The sequence below is a fragment of the Homalodisca vitripennis genome, chromosome 4 (genome assembly GCF_021130785.1).
Source record: "Homalodisca vitripennis isolate AUS2020 chromosome 4, UT_GWSS_2.1, whole genome shotgun sequence".
NCBI lineage: Eukaryota > Metazoa > Arthropoda > Insecta > Hemiptera > Cicadellidae > Homalodisca > Homalodisca vitripennis.
In genome coordinates, this window is record NC_060210.1 from 162589765 (window position 1) to 162611121 (window position 21357).

At 34.7% G+C, this 21357-nt stretch overlaps 1 protein-coding gene across 1 annotated transcript; it reads right to left on the reverse strand.

The window, feature by feature from the left end:
• Positions 1-5198: 5198 nt before the first annotated feature.
• On the reverse strand, positions 5199-17654 carry LOC124361258 (SCY1-like protein 2). The gene is made up of 6 exons (XM_046815304.1): positions 17462-17654; positions 14537-14680; positions 13610-13814; positions 9526-9670; positions 8093-8242; positions 5199-5435 (listed from the first exon to the last, which is right to left on the reverse strand). The coding sequence occupies exons 2-6, from the start codon at positions 14661-14663 to the stop codon at positions 5199-5201; spliced, it is 864 nt and encodes a 287-aa protein (XP_046671260.1). The 5' UTR covers positions 14664-14680; positions 17462-17654.
• Between the last annotated feature and the right edge of the window lie 3703 nt (positions 17655-21357).

Below are 21357 nucleotides of genomic sequence, written 5' to 3' on the forward strand. Positions count from 1 at the left end.
GGTTTAAAAGTAAACTCAGGATAACCACAACTACGGCGAGGTAGGTTTTGAAGATGTTTTAAGTAGTCCTCCACTTTTTCCTGACTGAAACTTTGACTACAAGATGTAAAAAATTGGTTCAACTCATTCAGAGGTATAAGAACTGGCTGTGAAATACGTTGTTTTCCTATTTCAAGGCTTTTAAACCTTACGCCATAAGTCGCTTGACGACTGTTTCCTATTCTCAAAAAGACCTCGAGTATATCTCAGCCTGGAATTACGCAGAAGTTGTTTAACCCTGTTTCGAATTAAACGGTACTGATCCATAAGTATCTGGTCATTAGAGCGCCTCGCTCTTCGATATAAGCTATCGCGATGGGCCATCAGGCTAAGAATATCCTTTCTCATCCATGGCACTGGGTGCCTCTTATTTTATTCGTTTTGTCACATAAGGAGCATGTTTATCATAAACAGATAAAATTTGTTTATTAAAACCATCCACCATGTCATCAACAGAGTCAAGATTCTCTAGGTTATGCCATGGGAGCAATAAAATATCGGACATAAATTCAGCCTCATTCATGTTTTTAAAGTCTCTATACTTGATAAACCTAGTTTTAAATCTTAGGTATATTTACTGAATAAACACAATAGATTAGGTCATGTTTTGATATGGCAGGGACTGGAAGCTGCGCATGAAGGACGATATCTTGTGGTTCCGAAACCACCATGAGGTCAAGAAGTGTGTCAGACTCGGCAGTGTGATGAGTTGGCTCCAGTGGCAGTATTGTTAGATTACACGAGTCAAACATGGAAGTCAGCTGTCTGTAGTTAATAGTGTTGAGTGTTTTTTCATCAAATCAGTGTTGAAATCGCCCATGATCAATATATGACTATATCTGTGCATGTGGTGCAAGAGAGCATTTTCAAAATCTGTCCATATGTCCAACTCTGGGTGGGCGATAACACACTCCCAGTAGTAGTACATCCGAAACCAGACAAACCAATTTCAATAAACATAAATTCTGGCCCAGCCGAGTACTCAGAAGGCGAAAAAAGCAGCGGTTTAAAATTTAAGGAAGCCCTCCCTAATATACACTGCAACACCTCCGCCATTTTTTCCTGTTCTATCGTTCCGTTGCAAAACATAACCGGGAAGGAAAACTTCGCTTGACTGAATACTCGGCTTAAGCCAGGATTTCTGAAATTCCAATTAAATCAAACTGTTGAAGGCCAAAAATTTCTCTAAGCTCATAAACATGCCCCCTCAGCGATTGCGCATTGATATGAGCGGCTTTCAAATGTCTAGGATAGGGAGATAAGGAAAGAGAGAGGACATCAGCTGTGGATGGAGGCGAGGAGGAGTTTGGTGAAGGGCGGGGAGGCGACCGGCGTGGCGAGGACTGTGTGGACCCACTATCCCGGGTCCACAATCAACGGCGCCGTGACACGCCCGCTTCCGGACCGCAGCCGCGACACTGACTGACTCACACACACGCACACACACATACAATACTCTAATTCTACGCAATAGGCCTAATACATTAACCAAACACATGCCATGACAATTTCGGCTCCTTAAAGTTAATGAGTACAATGTTAACCCTCCAACTGGCAGTCATTTTTTCCTGTAGTGGGCGGCATGTTTTCGAGCTCGTGCAAGGGTTTTTTAAAAAATTTATTAAAAATAATAAATTAAAAGTAAGTATATATAGAAAGTATATATTTTTGTGTTCAGAATTAAACATATAATAATATTAGTATTTAAATTTTGGCCTTAAAAAAATGTTTACTAAAATTTTTTTTTCCATGAAATTCAAAATTTACATTTTTTTTTTTTTTTATTTGGGGGGGGACCATACCTAGCAAACCAAGTTATAGTAAGAAAACTATAAAAGTGAGAGTAACCATTGTGTTGTCAAATTTATTCTAGTTTCAGAAACACATAAGCATTATACAAATTTATGAAACTATAATAACACTATATAACAAAAAGCAGCGATGCGCCATAAATTGTGAAAATAGGGTTGTATATGTAAGAGTTTGCTAATAAAAGTTTTACTAATACAGTTTTACTTCTATACATGTTATATTGCATATTTTAATTACTCAGAATGAAGTAAACTATACAGCAGTAGTAACAATAAATTCCCATAACTTTTTTTTATGAAGAGTCCGAAAAAAGTTTCATTTTGTCATTACTCAAAAATTTTGCGAAAAATTTTCGAGAAATTTATTTTATTCTAAAATATATTTATTTGCACTACTGCAATATTTAACAATTCACCACACACACTAAAACACAACACTAAAACACAAATAAACCTACTAAAACTTACTAATAAACACGACTCGTCACATCAACAACTCAGACGGCATCGACAACATGGCGGTCACATCTTTTACGTTCCAAACTACGAACTTGGTACGTTGCAAACTACAATATAAAGAGGAATAAAACTATAGTAATTCCTTAGGCTTTTTTCCCCCGAATCCAATGGTGCATGAATCGAATCGATACGTTTGCCGGAATATACTGTTATGAGTGATTATGCAAGGGAATGTTTGGTTTATCAAAATTTTGACGAACAACAATCCGCTAAGGGTTATGTTTATCAAAAATTCCGATAAACAACAGTTGGAGGGTTAATAGTATCAATTTAAGGATGTCTTTCAATGATAAAATATAAAAGCAAATGTTCTGAGAAGGAAATAAATAGCCAATATGAACTATAATAGTATTAAATAAAAAAATTAAATTCGATGAATATTCAGTTCTACAACATATAACCAGAAACAACAAAATAAACAATATTTAATATAAAACTAAATAAACTGATTAAATAAGGAGTTAATACTTTTATTATTAATATAAAATTAATAATTACCCTTAATTTTTTAAATAAAAAAAATATATACATATATATATACACATATATATATATATATATATATATATTATATATATATACATGCAATTAATATAAAAACAAAAAACTGAATTAAATAAGGAGTTAATACGTTATTATATAAATTAAATAATACCCTTAATTATTAAATGAAAAAATAAATATACATGTAATAAATAAACTAAACATATCGATTTATACATATATATATACATACACACACACACACAATATACACATATACATACATATACACATACAGACTACATTATGTACTGCATATGTTAAAACTTACTAGCTATTGGAGGTGCGCAGATTTGTTGCCGGTAGATCCGACAGCCGAGTCGCCGAACCCCTCCCCCCAGTTCCGTCGACCCACAACACTCTGCCATCTCTAGTCCAAGTGTTTCTAACACCATACAGCGCCACAGCCCTCCGGTACAGCTCCAGATGACGAGATGTTAAGTCCTCGCGAATGGTGACTCCTGTGCTCTTCAACTTCTTTTTTGCGTCATACACCAACCGCCGGTATCTGTAGCTGATGAAACGGACAAATGATGGGCCGATGTCGTATTCGTCCATCCGCTGCTGGTTCCAGCTGCTTACCGACACGATGGGAGCGACATATGGCCTCTGCTGGCAGCTCGATGCCCAGGTTTTCTCGGCAGAGCTTTACCACCTCGCTGTCGGTGCTCTCACCCTCCGCCTCCTTGACGCCAAAAATTCTAATATTGTTTCTTCGCTGGTATTGCTCCAGCTCGTCCGTTCTATCAGCCAACTCCTCCCTTAGAGTAGTCACCTCATCACGCAGCTGCTTAATTTCCTGGTTTACAGCTGAGAGAGCAGCACGCACCGCCGCCTCGACAACTGTCTTCATCACTTCAGACAGCTTCGCAACTAAGTGAATTAAACACCTCTCTTCACCGGATAAGTATTTGTTTGACGCAACTCTCAACAAAAACAGGGTCAAAGCTCTTATCAGTTGGCATCGTCGATGTCGAGCTGGGGCCGGACGGTACAGATAAGGAGCGCTGGACTTTGTTCCTGTTATCAGTGGACAGCGGGACTGGGTCGCTCTTAGAACCGGAACGCAGGAAATGGCCGGCGACCGGTACATGAAACTTTGTTTCTAATTTATGTTTCCAATATAATCAGGAGAATATCGTTCTAACAGCGCACAGCACTGTTTCTCTACAAAAAACAAAAGTCGATAGTATCACAGTAAACCACTGATCACTCTCAAATTAACTAAAAACTGCTAAACAAATTGGAGCCGACACGTACACGCGTTTACTCGTCTTGAGTCATCCCCTCCAACCCACCCCCCCCCCCCCCCACCCCCCCCCCCCCCCACCCCCCCCCCCCCCCACCCCCCCCCCCCCCCACCCCCCCCCCCCCCCACCCCCCCCCCCCCCCACACCATAGATGCCTTGTTTCCTCGATCAAGGAAATACATGGTGAGACAGATCACCCGTTTGCGATGTATAGTGGCTGAACTAAGAAACATACCCTCTTCATTTTAAAGAGAACCCTCATATTTCGATCACAAAGAATCTGGAAATATAATTTTTAACACCCAAAAATACTCCAACTTGGCACTTTTGGGTAGTAGGGATAATTTTTGAAAAATTTTCAAATTTAAAGGTAGGTTTGAGATGTACCTCATTTTATAGGTATCTCTATTCACTGACAATTTTGAAAAAAAACAATTAAATTTATTTCACTTTTTGTATACAGAGTGGTCTAAAATGTCAAAGTTGTACGGTTTCAGAGTTTATTTTTACTGTTATCTAGCTAAAATTTTTAGTAAATTCAAATTTATATCCAAAATTACCAAATAAGTACTCTTCCTACAAATTTGTTACAGTTGTCACTTTTCAGCACATTTCAAACTCTTAAAACCTAAAAAATTCAAATTACAAGGTATGACTTTCATTATACCTATCAATAGCTCTCTTACAAATAAAATTTTTTGTGTTTAAAGTTTTTGCTTTATTTTGGATGGTTGAGAAATGTCACTAGAAATACCAATTTTCACAGCATTTTGTTGCATTACATTGTTTTGAATTCCTGTATATCCATAGGGTATTCAAAAGTGTCTACCACTTGTTTTTAAAACACTTTCTGTATAATGAGAAGTACTGTATATTAAAAGTGCAAAATACTATCAAATTCAAACGTTGATAATGATTTATCTATTAGTGACCTGCGATGGACCTTTAGTTGCTAAATAAAAAGATAAAACTTTAAAAAGACACTATTAAGATGCATTTATCAAGTCTGAAAAAATTCCTTAAGCAACTTATACGATTACTTAAAATTATAAGACACCTCATTGATGTTTTTCTTGTAAGTGAGCCAGTCTTTGTTGCAAGTGAGGAGTGGTTGGCCATCGTTGTAGAGTGCAGTGATGAGAACTCCAAGGGAATACATATCACTAGCTGCTGAGTTGCTTTCAGACAACCCACATTCAGGAGCCAAGTAGTCCAACTCTGGTTGTGCCAGCGGATGTACATCAGTCTTATACTGGTGCCACGGCCACACTGCCTGTTAACAGTCATCAATACAACTAAGTAAAACTCATGGGCTGCTGAGCTGCTCTCAGACAACCCACATTTAGGAGCCAAGTAGTCCAACTCTGGTTGTGCCAGCGGATGTACATCAGTCTTATACTGGTGCCACGGTCACACTGCCCGTTAACAGTCATCAATACAACTAAGTAAAACTCATGGGCTGCTGAGCTGCTCTCAGACAACCCACATTCAGGAGCCAAGTAGTCCAACTCTGGTTGTGCCAGCGGATGTACATCAGTCTTATACTGGTGCCACGGTCACACTGCCCGTTAACAGTCATCAATACAACTAAGTAAAACTCATGGGCTGCTGAGCTGCTCTCAGACAACCCACATTCAGGAGCCAAGTAGTCCAACTCTGGTTGTGCCAGCGGATGTGCATCAGTCACACCATAGGCATTTAATAGGCTATCAATACTTTTCCCTTTTTGAAATGTAAGTTGACTATCAATACAGTCATTCTACCAAGAACTTATTCAAAAACTGAGCAACATAAATCTCAAAAAAATTTTCTAGGCATGGGAGTAAGCGATTGGTCTATACCTTTTACAATGTCCTTTAGGACCTTTCTTGTAGATAGGTTTCACAACAGAAGTTTTTTAGCAGTCAGGAAATACCCCAGTCCTCAGTGACAGGTTTATAACTTTTACCAATTCAGATGCTGTTTTAATGTCTTGAAATCTGACAGTCAATTCCACATCCTTTGTTTATGTCACAGTTATATATGAATTTCTTTATAGACTCTTTAGTATTACAGGGAATTCACGTTAATCATCATAATTTGTATTAGTAATATTAACTGTTTTGATACATAATAATATTGAATTTATTTGGATTTCAATTAATAAAATAAAACATAATATCATTCTAAATTTAATTTATTATACAGGCTATTAAAAAAATCCACACGGGCTTTATAATTCCTGAACAAATACAGGGAAAACAATAAAACTTGGCGCATCATTACTGCACCTATAAATCTACTTTTTGAAGCAACTACCACTTATTTGTCATGTAAGGGGGATGGCTCGCAAGGAGACAGAATGAAATCTTAAATGAGAGCATAGGTCGAGTAGTACATCAAATTTAACCCTTATAACGTCACAGACGCCGTATGGCACATAGACAAACTATCTCCAAACGGCAAAGACGCGGTACAGCGCATCGACACAAAACTGCGTCTATAGCAAATTTAAGTTCCTTTTAAATCCGATCAATGTCACTAACGGTATGCGTCAACCATGTGTGTGGGTTATTGACCTATGTCAAGCATCAAAATATAGCTGTCGCGTTACATTGTTTGAAACAATAGATGCGGTGTCTAGACACTCTCCCCGCCACACGGCACAGATGCCGTACAGCGTGTGCGCTTTTTGTTTGCAGTTTGGCTTCAGGTAGTGCGTGTCTAACCATCGCTGAGTCGGTTTCCTTCGTCGTGTTTTCTGTTTATATAAAAGAACACTATTAGGTTAGTTGTATATTTACTAACCATCATGCATTTCTTTTTTATATTTATCACAAGTGTAATTTATATAATTGTCTGGTAATGTTTATAGTTTAGCTAATAAAATTTTGTGTGCCTTTTATTTTGACTTTATTTATATCTACAATTAATATCCCATAAATATATGTACGTACAAGATAATTTTAAAATTTTTACTTTTTTATACTTACCATAATTATATAAAGTAAAAATAAAAATGAACTTTACACATTTAAATTTTTTTTTTTTTAATATTGTGCCGTTTGCTGGAAGTCGTGAAAAGATATACTGACGTTATAAGGGTTAAGGTCCTCATTAGTAGAGTATAATGCCACAAATCTGACCTCAAAAGGTTCACTATTTAAAAAAGTTATGCTGGTTTAAAATATGAAAAATTTACAATGTAGACCCTCTTCAAGATGGATTAATATTCTTGTTGTGACTCAAGTTGTGAATGTTAAACTTAATAAATGAATACTGGACTTAAGAAATAGTTTTTAAGGTAGTTAGTGACTCTTCTCATCCAATGGATGATGGTCTACAAAAAGAGTTCGACAAAAACATTTAACATAAGCATAGCTCAAGATTTAAATAATTTTAAAGAGTAACGCAATAAGATGTTCACCAAGTAAAGTCCAAAGCCCAACCTAAAAATAAGAACTTTCTATTATAATAATTGATACCAGGTTTTTCCTTTTATCTTTGCTAAACAACCCCTTTATAATGATTTACATCTTGACCTATGCTTATGTTAAATTTTTTTGCCGAACTTCTTGTAGACCACCCTCCAATGTTTAATCAAGTACATTTTAAGACATTTACAATTTTTTAACTTATTTCATGTAAATTTGTCTGCTGTTTTTACGTTTTGTTTTAACAGTGAGAGTAATATGTTTTGATTTCTCAAAAAAACTTGAGTTAAATTGTTGTACAAACAGTATTGATGATAAGAGACATTAATACTTTATCAATGTAGGTACACAATACTGATAATGCAGGTACACAGATAAGGTTCTGTATACCATTTCACACAGTTTTCCGACGTACTGATTGATAATTTGAAATTAAGTTATGATTCAGAATGTGTTTAAATATCTTCTTAACAAGCCATCGTTAAGAAGAAATTATATATATAATCTAATCTCTTACTGTTGCTGCTGCAGGTTGCGCGTTCAAAATACAGAAGTCAAAACCAAAAATCTTCCAAGCTCCCTGTTGATTAATCACAATGTTCTCTGGAGTAAGGTTATGATGGAGTATTTTCGCATCATTATGTAGGAATGAGAGACCCTCTCCCACCTGTAAATGAATAATTTATTATATTAAGGTGAAGTGTTTAATCATTATCAAAAATAATATTGCTTTGTAAATATATACTAAAATTTAATAAATTTTCTATATTTGGTTTCATCTTTACATACAAATTTATCTTAGCAAAGTTAAGAAGAACTGTTAAAATAATGTTGTTACTTAATAGATACTTTACAAATTATTGTTTGAGAAATTACAAGTTTTGTTTTTGCCCTTAAAATATACTGAAATTTTTGTACAAGTATAATTAAAAAAACTGGTATCAGAAAATGTTTAAGCAAGTGGTACTTTATGACTCAAGACCAAAGAAGGATATAGACGAACAAATTGCATTACTTAAAAATGTTGTTACTTAATAGATACTTTACAAATTATTGTTTGAGGAATTACAAGTTTTGTTTTTGCCCTTAAAATATACTCAAAATTTTTGTACAAATATAATTTAAAAAACTGGTATCAGAAAGTGTTTAAGCAAGTGGTACTTTATGACTCAAGACCAAAGAAGGATATAGACGAACAAATTGCATAAGGGCTACAGGTCCTGACCATTGATAAGATGACTTGAAACTGTATATATACTGAGTATCCTGAAGTTTAACCCTAGTCTGCTGCAAAAGCTCAGTTAGGGTACCTAGAGTCAGACTGCAGACAAATTATATGAGCAGACACGTGTTAATGCAGGCCACCACATGATTTACTAAATACTAATCCTAAATTGACTAATCTCACTGGATCACTTCTACATAATCACAATAAAAATATTAAGTTCAAGTAACAAAAATGTATTTGTGAACATTAAAATCAATAATAAAATGACTGTGCCAATACAGTAGGCTTTTGCTAATAAGCCTCTCAATACAAATACACAATAGTTCACATAATTACTTGAGTCTGAACTTCATGCTGTTGGAGTACCAAACTGCTATTACATGAATCTTTTGAGTGACCAATCATTGCCGTACTTTTAAAGTCTTTTTTAAGTTTATGTATTGGGGTCTATTGACACCTGAAGAAGAGGAAAGATTTCAGTCCTTAAAACAGTGTTTTATTTTTGTAAATACAACAGTGGAAAGTGTCCAAAATCCTATTTTCCTATCAAATCACTCATTGCACATAACAAAACTGTAAACAAAAATAACCACTCTCTTTAAAAAGAGAATCAGCTATTCTACTTATGCAAAACTTCAAAAATTATATGCTTGTCATCAATTCCTGTAGTAGAATGCTTTAGACTGAATTGAGACAAAATATGAATAGTAATAGAATCTCACCTGTAACAGACCATACTTTATTTCCACATCAAATAATTTGTAATTTTTCAATAGAAGATTGGGTGGAGAAGGTGTATTTTCAGATTTTCCGAGAACATTCGCCAAACTTGCAAAAACTGGTTCTGTAGCAAATGCCAAGCTATCCCTAAAACAGGACGTACATATAATTGCAGTACTGGAACTTCTTTACATAAAAATTAACTTTAGTTTCACAGAAAAAAATTTAGTCTTTATTTATCTGTGGGTAGGTCACTAAATTTAAAATGTACCACAAATTCTGACAATAGTAAATTCTGAACACAGGAAATGAAAAGAAGTCCCACAGGTAATCTGCAAAACTGCCAATAATAAGTAACAACATTGGCTATAATGGCCACTACATAGATATAATTTAGTTAACAAATTAGGTGCCAAGGAGATTTGGTAACTTCCAACCTGTGTTACCAAACTGTATCACTGCACTAAAAAAGATACTTATACAGCAGAGTTTTATTCATTTACACTTTATAAAGTGTGTAATGTATTAGTGTGGAATGTATAAAAATTCTAAACAATGACAACATAACCAGTTAGCTTTTAGTTTGTGTCCATAAAATAAAAATCACTTTCAGTTTGGTTGGTTGGATTTAGATATTAAATGCAAACAGGGTTATTTTGTAGTTTTTAATTGTTGTTTTATTCTGGGGTCAATGGTACAAACCATATTTCAAAATATTGTTCCATTTAACGGTTATTAGTGTATGTTGGCTCTGCAACATAAATCTTGTCTTGACAATGTTTAAAAGAAATGACCTTCAAATGAAAAAGAGGGTCATTCAGGTTAAAAATGATCATTTATAATACAGATTAAAAGTAATAAATAATGAAAAGTGAGAGGAAAGTGCTGATAATGTTCTATAGTTATCAGTGAAATTCTTGTTATCAATTGACTGTTATTAAACAACTAATTATAGGGAAATTCTAATGATTAACTTTAACGACAATGGGTCAAACATACAATAAACATAGTATAATTTCCTTATTTTATTTGAATGGTACATACTAATTAAACATTTTTGAAGGAACAACAAATTTAGTTATAGTCCCTTCTGTTTAGGTGACATTATTGCTTTATTGGGATACATAGTATCCATTTCAACAAGGTAGGAGTATGTCACACCACGTGTCACGTACAGGCTTCAATGACATTGTATACGAAATTTCAAGTCTATAGCTAATTTCATTTTCAAGATGTCATGCAGACAGATAGACAGACACACAATCACACTGACTACTGATGCTTCAATGACGTTGAAAAAAGTTCCAAGCTTAGACATGCACCATCGTAGAACTCATTCTTGTTTATGTAGAAATGAAGTTTAGTGAAAAATGTAATGTCTACAGATGATATCTTTTTTGAGATATCTTTCCATATGATTCATTCACATTTTTGTTCATTCAATTAGGCTTCATAGTGAAATGTTGAAATTGTAAAAGTTAGGTGAGGTAATGTGGTTACTACAATGCAGAAGTGCGCTAAAAATCAAATCTTGTCACTAACTTTTAATGTTGTCTTTCCATTAAAAACTCTAGGGGCAATTGGATTAATTTTAAATCTAATAGTTAATAAAATGAAACCTTAGGTTTCGAAAGGCCTTGTCCAAAAAATGACATGGGAAAAGTATTTTTTTACTAACTATTATTACTGGAGTATTGTCTTTACATTCATTTTTTTATAGTATAAATAAATTACATGTGTTAATATGTAACATGTTAAAGTCATATGATTGTAATCATTTTGTTAAATAGTTATTTATTCTGTTATTGCCATCATAGTTTCTCACAATACCAAATTCAAAATATTTAGTAACACTCAGTCAAATCCCATGAAATGACATGCACCGTCATTGAACCTATATAGAAATGAAGACTGATGCAAAATTTCAAATCTACAGATAAGTTTGTTTTGGAGATGTTTAGACAGATAGATAGTAATGAACATTTCCCAGCCCCACAACGTAAACACATTCATTGGTTGATTCTTAATTTAATTTCTGAAAGAATCTATTGAGTGAACGATTTAACTCTGGCGCCAATTGGATGACAAAAAATATTATACTTCGATGCTATGCAAAGTGCTCTACATTGTATATTTGTAACGTTTTTTTATGTACATCCAGTATATTGATCAGCTGGTCAGAGTTTGATGAGCATAATAATAATGGATTATTGTTGTTGTTTACTTTTAACATTTTGTAAATCATTATGTTGGCAACTTTTGAATAAAAAAGTTGAGTTATTTTCCTTTATTTGGTTGTGATTTTGAAGTAAAATGTGTTTATATCCATAAGGTATTTGAATCTATTGAGAAAGTCCACGATTTTGCCACTAGGTTGTATTAGGTACAGGAAACAAATATTTCACCATTTCCTTTCAACTGACCTTCTGCCCTAAAACTATAAAAGGGCACCTGTTACGGGATACATTTATTAAATCATTTGATAAAAAATACTAAACAGCATTGGATGCAATCTCAATATCTGTCATAAAATCTGCTAGCTAGTACCTATTGGCAGCATTGCCTCATAACTCATTCATCCATAGTAACTAATATACTTTAATAAGTAAGATAAAACTGTGTAAATGTACAAATTTGATATTTTGGACCACCCGGTATACAAGAAACAAAATAAATTAAAATTTTTCAAAATTATCAGTGGCTGAGGTTTGATTCATCCTGCCTTTACATTTAAAATCTGACCACTACCCCCTCCAAGTGCCATTTTGGAGTATTTTTGGCTGTTATAAACTTATTTTCCTAAATTCTTTGGGGTTTATAAATATGGGGGTTTTCATTAAAACAAAGAATGTAGGTTTCTTGGTTCAGCTGTAATACAATGCCGACGAGTGGTCCGCCTCACTCTGTACAAATGAGTGCATGATGTAAGAGGAAAGTATGACTACATAATTAGGTTTATTAATTGATAAAAACTTAAACTGGAACAAGCATGCGTTATCAGTATATAATAAAATTTCATCTGGTATTCATGTACTTAGGAGGGTGGTTAAAATGTCAATACTATTGAAATACTAAAATTGGTCTATTGTGTATTCATATCATCGCACATTTCTAATGAGTTGTCTATGTATGGCTATGATTTCTTTTATTACAAAAAAAGCTTTAAAGTGATACAATTCAGTAAAATTTACTTTAACATGCATAGTATTTTGGCAGTATATAGTTTGTGTATTTATTAATTAATTGTATATATTAAGAATTTAATTCTTATAGGCTGCCTAAGCTGGGATCAGCCCATCAATACAATAGACAATTTCCTTTATTTACATTATCTTGGAGATTAGTAATGCGTCATAAACATGACTACCTCAGAATTTTATTTGAAGGTAGTCCTCATATAGATTAAGAAAATTGCCAATTTCCACTCGTACATTTCAAACGTTTCAAAGGTACGGTTATGTCAAGTTTCTTAAAATCCACAAAAAAAACAACATATTTTGAAATCACCGTAGCTTTTGTCCTAATCGAGCTATAGATATGGGAGTGATGGCATTTTACTCAGTTTTAAATTATCTTTCTTTTGATGTACAACACATATTTGTTGATGTCCAATGATTGCTCTGTTGTATCTTCAGAGAACATTTTTACATACATCACGGGTGGAGAAGGTAAAATTAATTCCAAATAAATTATCAACTACCCTTTCACAGAGTGGGAAAGGAGTTAAAATTTGGTCTTCATATGGACAGTCCTGATCTTGCACCACGCTTATTCCACAGAGCATCATCTGTTCCTCCACCTCAAAAACACCTCAGTGGCAACCATTACACAATGATGACGACGATGTGGTAATGGTAGTAGACTTTTGGTTAACGGAGCAGGCGGTAAGTATTTATGACAAGGGTATTTTAAAATGGTTAAGAGGTATGATAAGTGTTTGAACATACTTGGCAAATATGGCGAAAAATAGAGCGAAGTATGTACTTTCTGAAAATAAATTCACTTTATTGAAATAACTTTTTGTTGTGTACTTATGTGCAAACAGATCTTACTTAAAAAAACGTGCCTCGTAGACTGAAAACTGACCTTGATTCTTCACATGGATGATGTACAACAAGGACCTGAGGGTGTCGAAGCCTGGTCAGCTGAGCAGCTCCACGTTTCAATGAACTCAGAATATCTTCTCTGTCTTGCTTTGTCCATCGCTCTAACTGGCGTTTTTCAAATACAAAAATTGAAGCTTCCTGACGGGTAGATTTTTTATAACCACTGTAAATTTTCCATTGAAGACCTAAAACATCAATTAGTAAACATCAAAGACTATCTCTAAAAACACCTCTTTGATATCCTACAGGCCTAATGTGAAAAAAGTAACCACTTAAATTAAAATTTACTGCAATTTTTTCTACTTATTTTTTCTACAAGAAATTGAGAAAACGTCCATTACACTTAAGCCTATACGGACTTCTGTGTGGGATCTGAAGCGACAGAATGGGTACAGCTAGCTGACTGGGACCGCAACCTGCTGAGATCTATGCCATCTTGTCAGACGGGGAGGCTTTCTCTATTCCAACCTGTATCAATTAAAGTATACAGGATAGGGTTCTCCTTATTGTTTATCCTTATTAAACCTTTAATATTAAGATTTATCCATTTCAACATCTTCTGCATTGAAATAGAACTATAGATCAAGTTATTTTTCATCCCACCATCTCAACGTTTGCGTGAGATTAGCGAGATATCACTCCTGGGCATCCATTGGGTTGCCCAGATGTAAGTGATATCGGTTTTTACTGAACCCAGTACGTAGGTTCTTCTCCAGGTATAAATCATCTGAAAGTGAACACTTTTGGAGGCACTAGTATAAGATGAATTGAAAAATAGACAAATAGAATATAATACGGAAACTTACTGAGGTTTGCAATTCCTGTCCAGAGAGACATATTAATAGTCTTAAAGGCTACATTGGGCATAGATTCAAATAATAACCCAATATAGTATATAAAAACGTACCTGATCCAGCACTTGCTATGTGTGCTATCACCTCATACTCTCGAGTCACTGGATTGCCTGGTAGGACACCTTGGAGTTGAGATACAGTTGTTGAAACGGTAGAATAGAATTTATTGAATACATCCATTGACTTTTTGGGATTACCTAAAAAACAATACTCAAAATGAATCAAAGTACAAAATTAACTTAAAAACCACAGGCACTGCTTGTTCTTTAAATTTACTCTATAACAATCTATTTGCTAAATAATATTTAATGAACCTTATAAAGCATTTCATTTGTGCCCCCAGTTTACATTTTGGAAAAGCCAGGTCATTTATCTAATGGCCCTTAGTGTCAGAAGGAAATCATGTTTAAAAAATAATGTCCCTTTTCTAAACTCATTTGTCTGATGACAGATAATGAATAACATGTTTAACCCTTTGGAGGCTAGTATCATGTGTAGCAGCACAAAAAACCAAGACCTGTTTCATTAAATTTATATAACCTAACATTTTACATCATAACACTGTTATTAATAACCCAACAGGGCCTTCTTGATATCGTGTTGTTATCAGTCCATCTATCTGTGTGATAGTCTTACACACACAATTTCACACCTTTGAGTGGGTTTTAACTCTTGATTAAAAAAGGCCTGGAAACTGGATATGGATTACATGGGCAATCTGTCTTTATGTCTGTCTATGTGATAACAAATGGAAAGGTATTTAAGATCCTTGTGACATGCAGTTTGGTACACAGGTTTATCTTGGTCCAAGGAATATTAAGGAAGGAAATTAAAATAATGGCATTGTTTTAGAAGATGTAAATTTTACATTTAATTAGCAGTTACCAGTGGCTTTACACATGTATGAACACTTCTGGTTCGAGTAAATTATTATTCTGATGCCAATTTTGAGTTTGCCTTGTTGCCACGATCAAGGAAATATGTCAAAAAGTGTATATTTACGACCATTGTAATTTATTCCAGTTTTACCACCTTTGTGCCATGCTTTTTTTTGTTTTGTTTCCCTAATCAAGGACATATATATATATATGCTCCCGGCGGAGCAAGTACTTTTTGTGATTCAATGTTTATTGAAATTATATATATATACATACACACAAGTCTGAGAAGCATTACTTTAGTCAAAATAGAAATAAGATGGGTTTTATAACAGTATTTAAATTTATAATAAATGTTAGATAGTAATTTTGTCTTGATATCTGCACTTCAGTACTTACTAAGTAATGCATAATTAATATTATTTTGCTAAAATGAAAATGTGCATTTAAAAGTACATTTTGATTAGAACTTTTTATTTCCTTATTTGGATATTTTCTTACTGTGCTCAAAAGTGATTGCAGAAAAGGTTAAATTAAGAAATGTTATTACTATCAAGCATATTCTATGCTATTAAGACTATAAATGTAGTTAAATGAAACATATGATTATGCTGTCATAAAACAATGTTTACACAGAAAAGTTTATTACATTTAACAGACTTTTTCAATCTATACTATTATATAAATTTTTTCTTTTTCTATTTACCTGATTTGTATGAATGTTTACGATATTTTAATAGTTTGTCTGCTATTTGAGGCAGAAACTAATCCAACACATCAAAGATCATTATAATCGGTACAGCCATTCTTGAGTTATATATAATGTGACCAACCCGACATTGTTTTATGTGTATGAATAGAATCAGTTGATAAACTGACTGTTTTAATAACTAGAATTTTTTAAAGTATTAAAACAAAAATTTTATTTTGTACTATTGAATTATTGAGAGTATGCCCATTGATGAATATTTAGTAATTTCGCACCCCTGTGCCATCAGTCGTTAACTCCCCCTCCCCATTATTACTCGGCTCTTCCCATCATCCACCAACCAGAAATGAAAATATACTGCTGCAAAATATGTTGGCATTTGTTTTAGATCATTATAAGTAACCAAGGCCTTAGTAAGTAATCTAGCATATAGTAGAATATTCTACACATGAAAAATTTCATCATGTCACTCAAAGATTAGTAGCCTATTGTTTATTTCAATTTGATGGCTTTGGTCTAAAAATGGGCTGTAGTAAAATAAGCGGCCACCACCACAATCAAATTATGACTATCGATTTTAACTATTGATACTATTGAATACAACATTAACCTATACGTATTCATAATTAATCATTGCCAGCTGTTTTTTTTTTTTTTTTTTTTTTTTTTTTTTATCATTACGTACTGAGTAGGCTAGTGACGTCCTTGCCAGCTGTATTTCTTTTATGTAGTGATTAGGTTAGTGACAACGAGAAGAAAAATGGCGATAAATATGCAGATGTTGGCCCAAAATATTTTTTAATGACGAACAATGTTTTAAATATAAAACTTCAAGGATCCACTAACTTCTGCAAAAAACCAAACTATAGAATCTAATTGGAGAGCTATGTTGAAATCCTTAAAATCTGTCAATAAGTTGAATTGAACTTAGATGAGTAGGTCAAAAAGTACTGAACACAATGTTCCATACACTACGCTATATAAACATCTTAAAGTAATTTCTTTCCATCTGTGAATACACAAGAGAAATACACATTCCAAAAACTCAATTAGCATGAAATAAACCAACAGAGTTATCATGTGGAATAAGTATGTTTTAACACTTTAAAAACCTAAGTACCAAAACACAAGGGAAACAACCTGTGACAGAGGGTAATATAAAGTGGTTAAACTAACAAATATTTACTGCAACATTAAATTAGGCCTAATATTGAGAAATGTGTTGTAATTTACTAGTGGTATTAAATATTTAATAGATCAGTTGGGACCAATAGACACACCTATTCTCATTTTGCAATTACTAACTTAATACTTTGGCAAATAAGACTTTACAATAGCATTGCCCACTATATTTAACATAGGGTACAGCAAATGAACGGATCTTGACTTACCTGAAGCTGTTTAGATATAACCGGAACAGTTACAATACACTTAAATAAATTAGTGCTATTTGTACTTTGCATCAACAATATTTATAAATAAAGAACTAGGTATACGACTTTTTAATAATATATAAACGAAATCTTATAAATAACCTCAAAATTTTGTTTGATAAAATGACATTTCCTACTGACACTTGCACTGTGTCAGGTATATGAATCGTAGCGGCACAGAGAAATCAACAAACCACATATAATATACCTTCTTACTATAGGGGGAAAAAATGTATAACAATGACTGTTATAAAACTGGACTGATTAACACTGTTAAAGTTGTGTTGCCTCTTTTTGGAAATATAAATGATTTTTCATATAACATATTTATTTCTAGAGTCATCTAGTGTACATTTACGCGTAGATTTTGTAATGAAGTGTTCAAGACCTCATAGGTATGTGTACGGGGAGAACAATGCTTAGAAGCTAAAAATGAAAAATATCTATACTATAACGAAACACGATTAATTAACACGACAAACTCTGCCCTACTACTTGACATCATCACTATGCCAGACAATCCCTAACCCTATTTATTAGGAACGCAACTGCCACGAAGCCGGAAAATCAGTCAGGCTATTCAGGCCGAATCATTTCCCATGAGCTCCTGAAACCCTAACAAGGGCTGTAATGGCCGTGGGACATCAGAAGAGCATCCTGGATCACCAGTCCTTCTCAGAAGATCGTGTTAAGCTTTCAACATTGTTTTCAGCCTGCAGAATGGCGTACTTAGCCCCCAGTACCTAGTCGTACCTACATTTTGAGCCCCGACACCCCGCAATGGCATATTGAGCAGGCAGGACTCCGGAAGGACGTATAAAGTCCGCGAGATACCATGCAGGCGTGTTGAGCATTCAGTATCTCGTCGGTTGGGCATGATGAGCCCCCAACACCCTTGCAAAGGGCTTGTTGTGCCATCGGGACACCGTACTGGCGTTTTGAGACCCCAACTACCCTCGTGAGCGTGTTGAGCCACTTTGACCTTTTCGGATATACGTGTTGAGTCAACGATATCCCCAAATGGGTTAATCAAGGTTTCGAGACACCAGAAGGGCGTGTTGAGCCACCGGTAATTCGCCGGATTGATGTGTTTAGCCACCGACATTACTGCAAGGGCGTGTTGATCCCGCGGGACACCGGAAGGGCGTGTTGAGTCTTCGAGACACCAGCCGTGTGTGTTAAGCCACCGATGTCATCAGTAACATATGTGGTTAGATGGGGATGGACCCCCCACTCCCTCCACATGTTGTCTGACACATATAAATAGATTTTGTGTGTTTCAGATTCATTATAATTTAGGATCTCAACCTGATCAGAGGTTATTGTATGAGCCGTGATTTTGGTTGTGATGATCTGCCAGTCGAGAGGGAATTGAGAAAGGGGACATCATACTCCGTCGTTTCAACCCGTGACCATAGAGCCATGATAGTTATATCAATGTCCGAAGCTTGCTACTAGACCTTGAGCACTTCAACGGAGGTTAAGGGAGGTTACCGAAGCTACCAGTACAATCCCATCACTGCATCTGGCGAGATCGTGGTTCGATACCTAGCTTGGCATCCACCTCCAGCTTTAGTGTGGGAGTTCTCAAGGGAACACGAAGTTGTAAATAAGGGTTAAGGGAATAGATGTCACATGAGTATACTGTACATAGACTTTATGTTGGTTATAAAGGAAGTGTCAGAGTCATTGGTGTAGCTATATCGTATTTTACTATTCGTGTAGTAAATCATTAGCATGTTGTTATTCCACCAACTATATATGTATATGTATGTATATATATATATATATATATATATATATATATATATATATATATATATATATATATTCCTACCCATGTTGTTTCTGAACGCCGAAGTGGATGGCATATATGTTTTCTGACTTTTCAATATTCGTTTTGTTTTCCGTTAAAAACTCCCTTAAGTAGCATATAAATTATTACATTTTATATCCTTTCCTTTTAAATAAGCATATTAATTTCTTCAGGACATTAAAAAGCTGGCTTAATATATTTGCGAATCATTGAGCGAGTTCTTTGACAGCGTGCCCTGACTACACTCTTCTTGGGTTAATTTCCATATATATAATTTCAATAAGCATTGAATCGCAAAAAGTACTTGCTCCGCCGGGAGTCGAACCCGGATCTCTCACTTGCCGGGTGAATGTGCTACCATTACACCACAGAGCGCTTACTTTTTCCGATTCAATTATTTTGTATTTGGCCGTATCTGTCACATATGCGATCGTTATAATTGGATAAAGAGTGAGTTCTGGCGTCACCATGGTCATATTATTGTACCTAACAGTTAACAATAACGGAGAGCGATCTGAGGATAAAGTCATCAGTATTGTATGCAGTTTTAAAAACGTAATTGATTCCTTTCAAATCTATTAAGTCTGGTAATTTGAAATCAGCTGCAGGCTAATAGGTTAGTATTTTACGCCTCATAATGTGGTAGCTATAAAGCCCTACCTCGAGGATTGACAATTCTAGAACTTCACTGAACATGGTTCGCATTGTAATCTCCACCAGCAATGTTATAGAGCTCAAATTTGAAGAAAAGGTTATTAAATTTAGCCTTAGTAACACTAAATATTAGAGGAAAGTAAACTATGCTACAGTTAAATCAATATTTCTAATGTCAATTCCATCGCAGTAGCATGAATTATTTCATTAGCAGGTGAGGTTGGTGTTGTATTGTCGATACAATTAAAAATGTAGACCCACCTTGACTCCTGCAGAGCGATCCGATCCTTAAACCTCATATCCTCTTATATACAAGGTAGAAGAAGATATTATCAGATGTGTTTTTGTAATGAGAACAACTTCCAGTCGTATTGTGTGTAAATAATTGTCTAGTTCGGCATAATGCCGTGTATAAGCTTTCAAAAGAAGGGCTGAAAGGTACAAAACATCTTTAGATCTATTTACACATCTAGGTGATTGAACTTGAAGTAATTAATTTATTAAAGTGATCAATAGAGTTAAAATTTATAAAGTTTATATGAAAAAATGCAATTTTACAACATATATCCGTTTGTGTAGTGGCTTGAGGATAAATTTGACGACCAACTGTTGGCTTTCCATGGGTGTTTTGAATATGCCAGGGGGTAGTAAGGTTGACTGAGCGGAGGGAGAAAACCGAATGGTGGTTGGGGTTTGTCCGATATTCTGTTGGGTGCGGAACAAAGAAATGGTCGATTTGGTAATTATTTATAAACGGAGCATTCTCTGAAGTTGGACGGATGAGATTGGTTACACAGACCATACATAGAGGCGTGTCACGAAGTCTGGTACATATGAGGAATCGTGAGAGTCTGCACAGCGAATATATCGTGGATGGTGATTACAATAGCTTTTGATACCCGTTCTGTTGACAACTCATGCACTGGACAAGTTGACGTTTCAGTCATGTTAATTGTTGAGTACATTAGTGAATCAAGCTGAAATATATCTTCATTACTGTCAGCAACTTAACACAATGCGTTGGATACTTACAAAGTAATTCCTTAGTTTATGGAAACACGCTTGAAGTTTTCAATGATGATGTCTTTTTAAAACTGAATACACTGGGATGTACTGAACCTCGTTGCTTAAGAAGATTGAGTAAGGGTAATCATTTTTTCATATTTCAGGTTTGTATCATCCGTAGTTTTAATTGTTATTACATCGTCTATCATGTTGAGATATAAACGAGACGCAACTCATTGAAATGTAGTGGATGCAAGCCTGCACAGTGTGAAGGACAGTGAAAGGTGAAATCTAACAAATGTATTTGTTATACTTCTTTGCTTTGAATTTCCATGTTTGAATTTCCATTTTCCATGTTCTGTCGAGTTGACAGAATTGG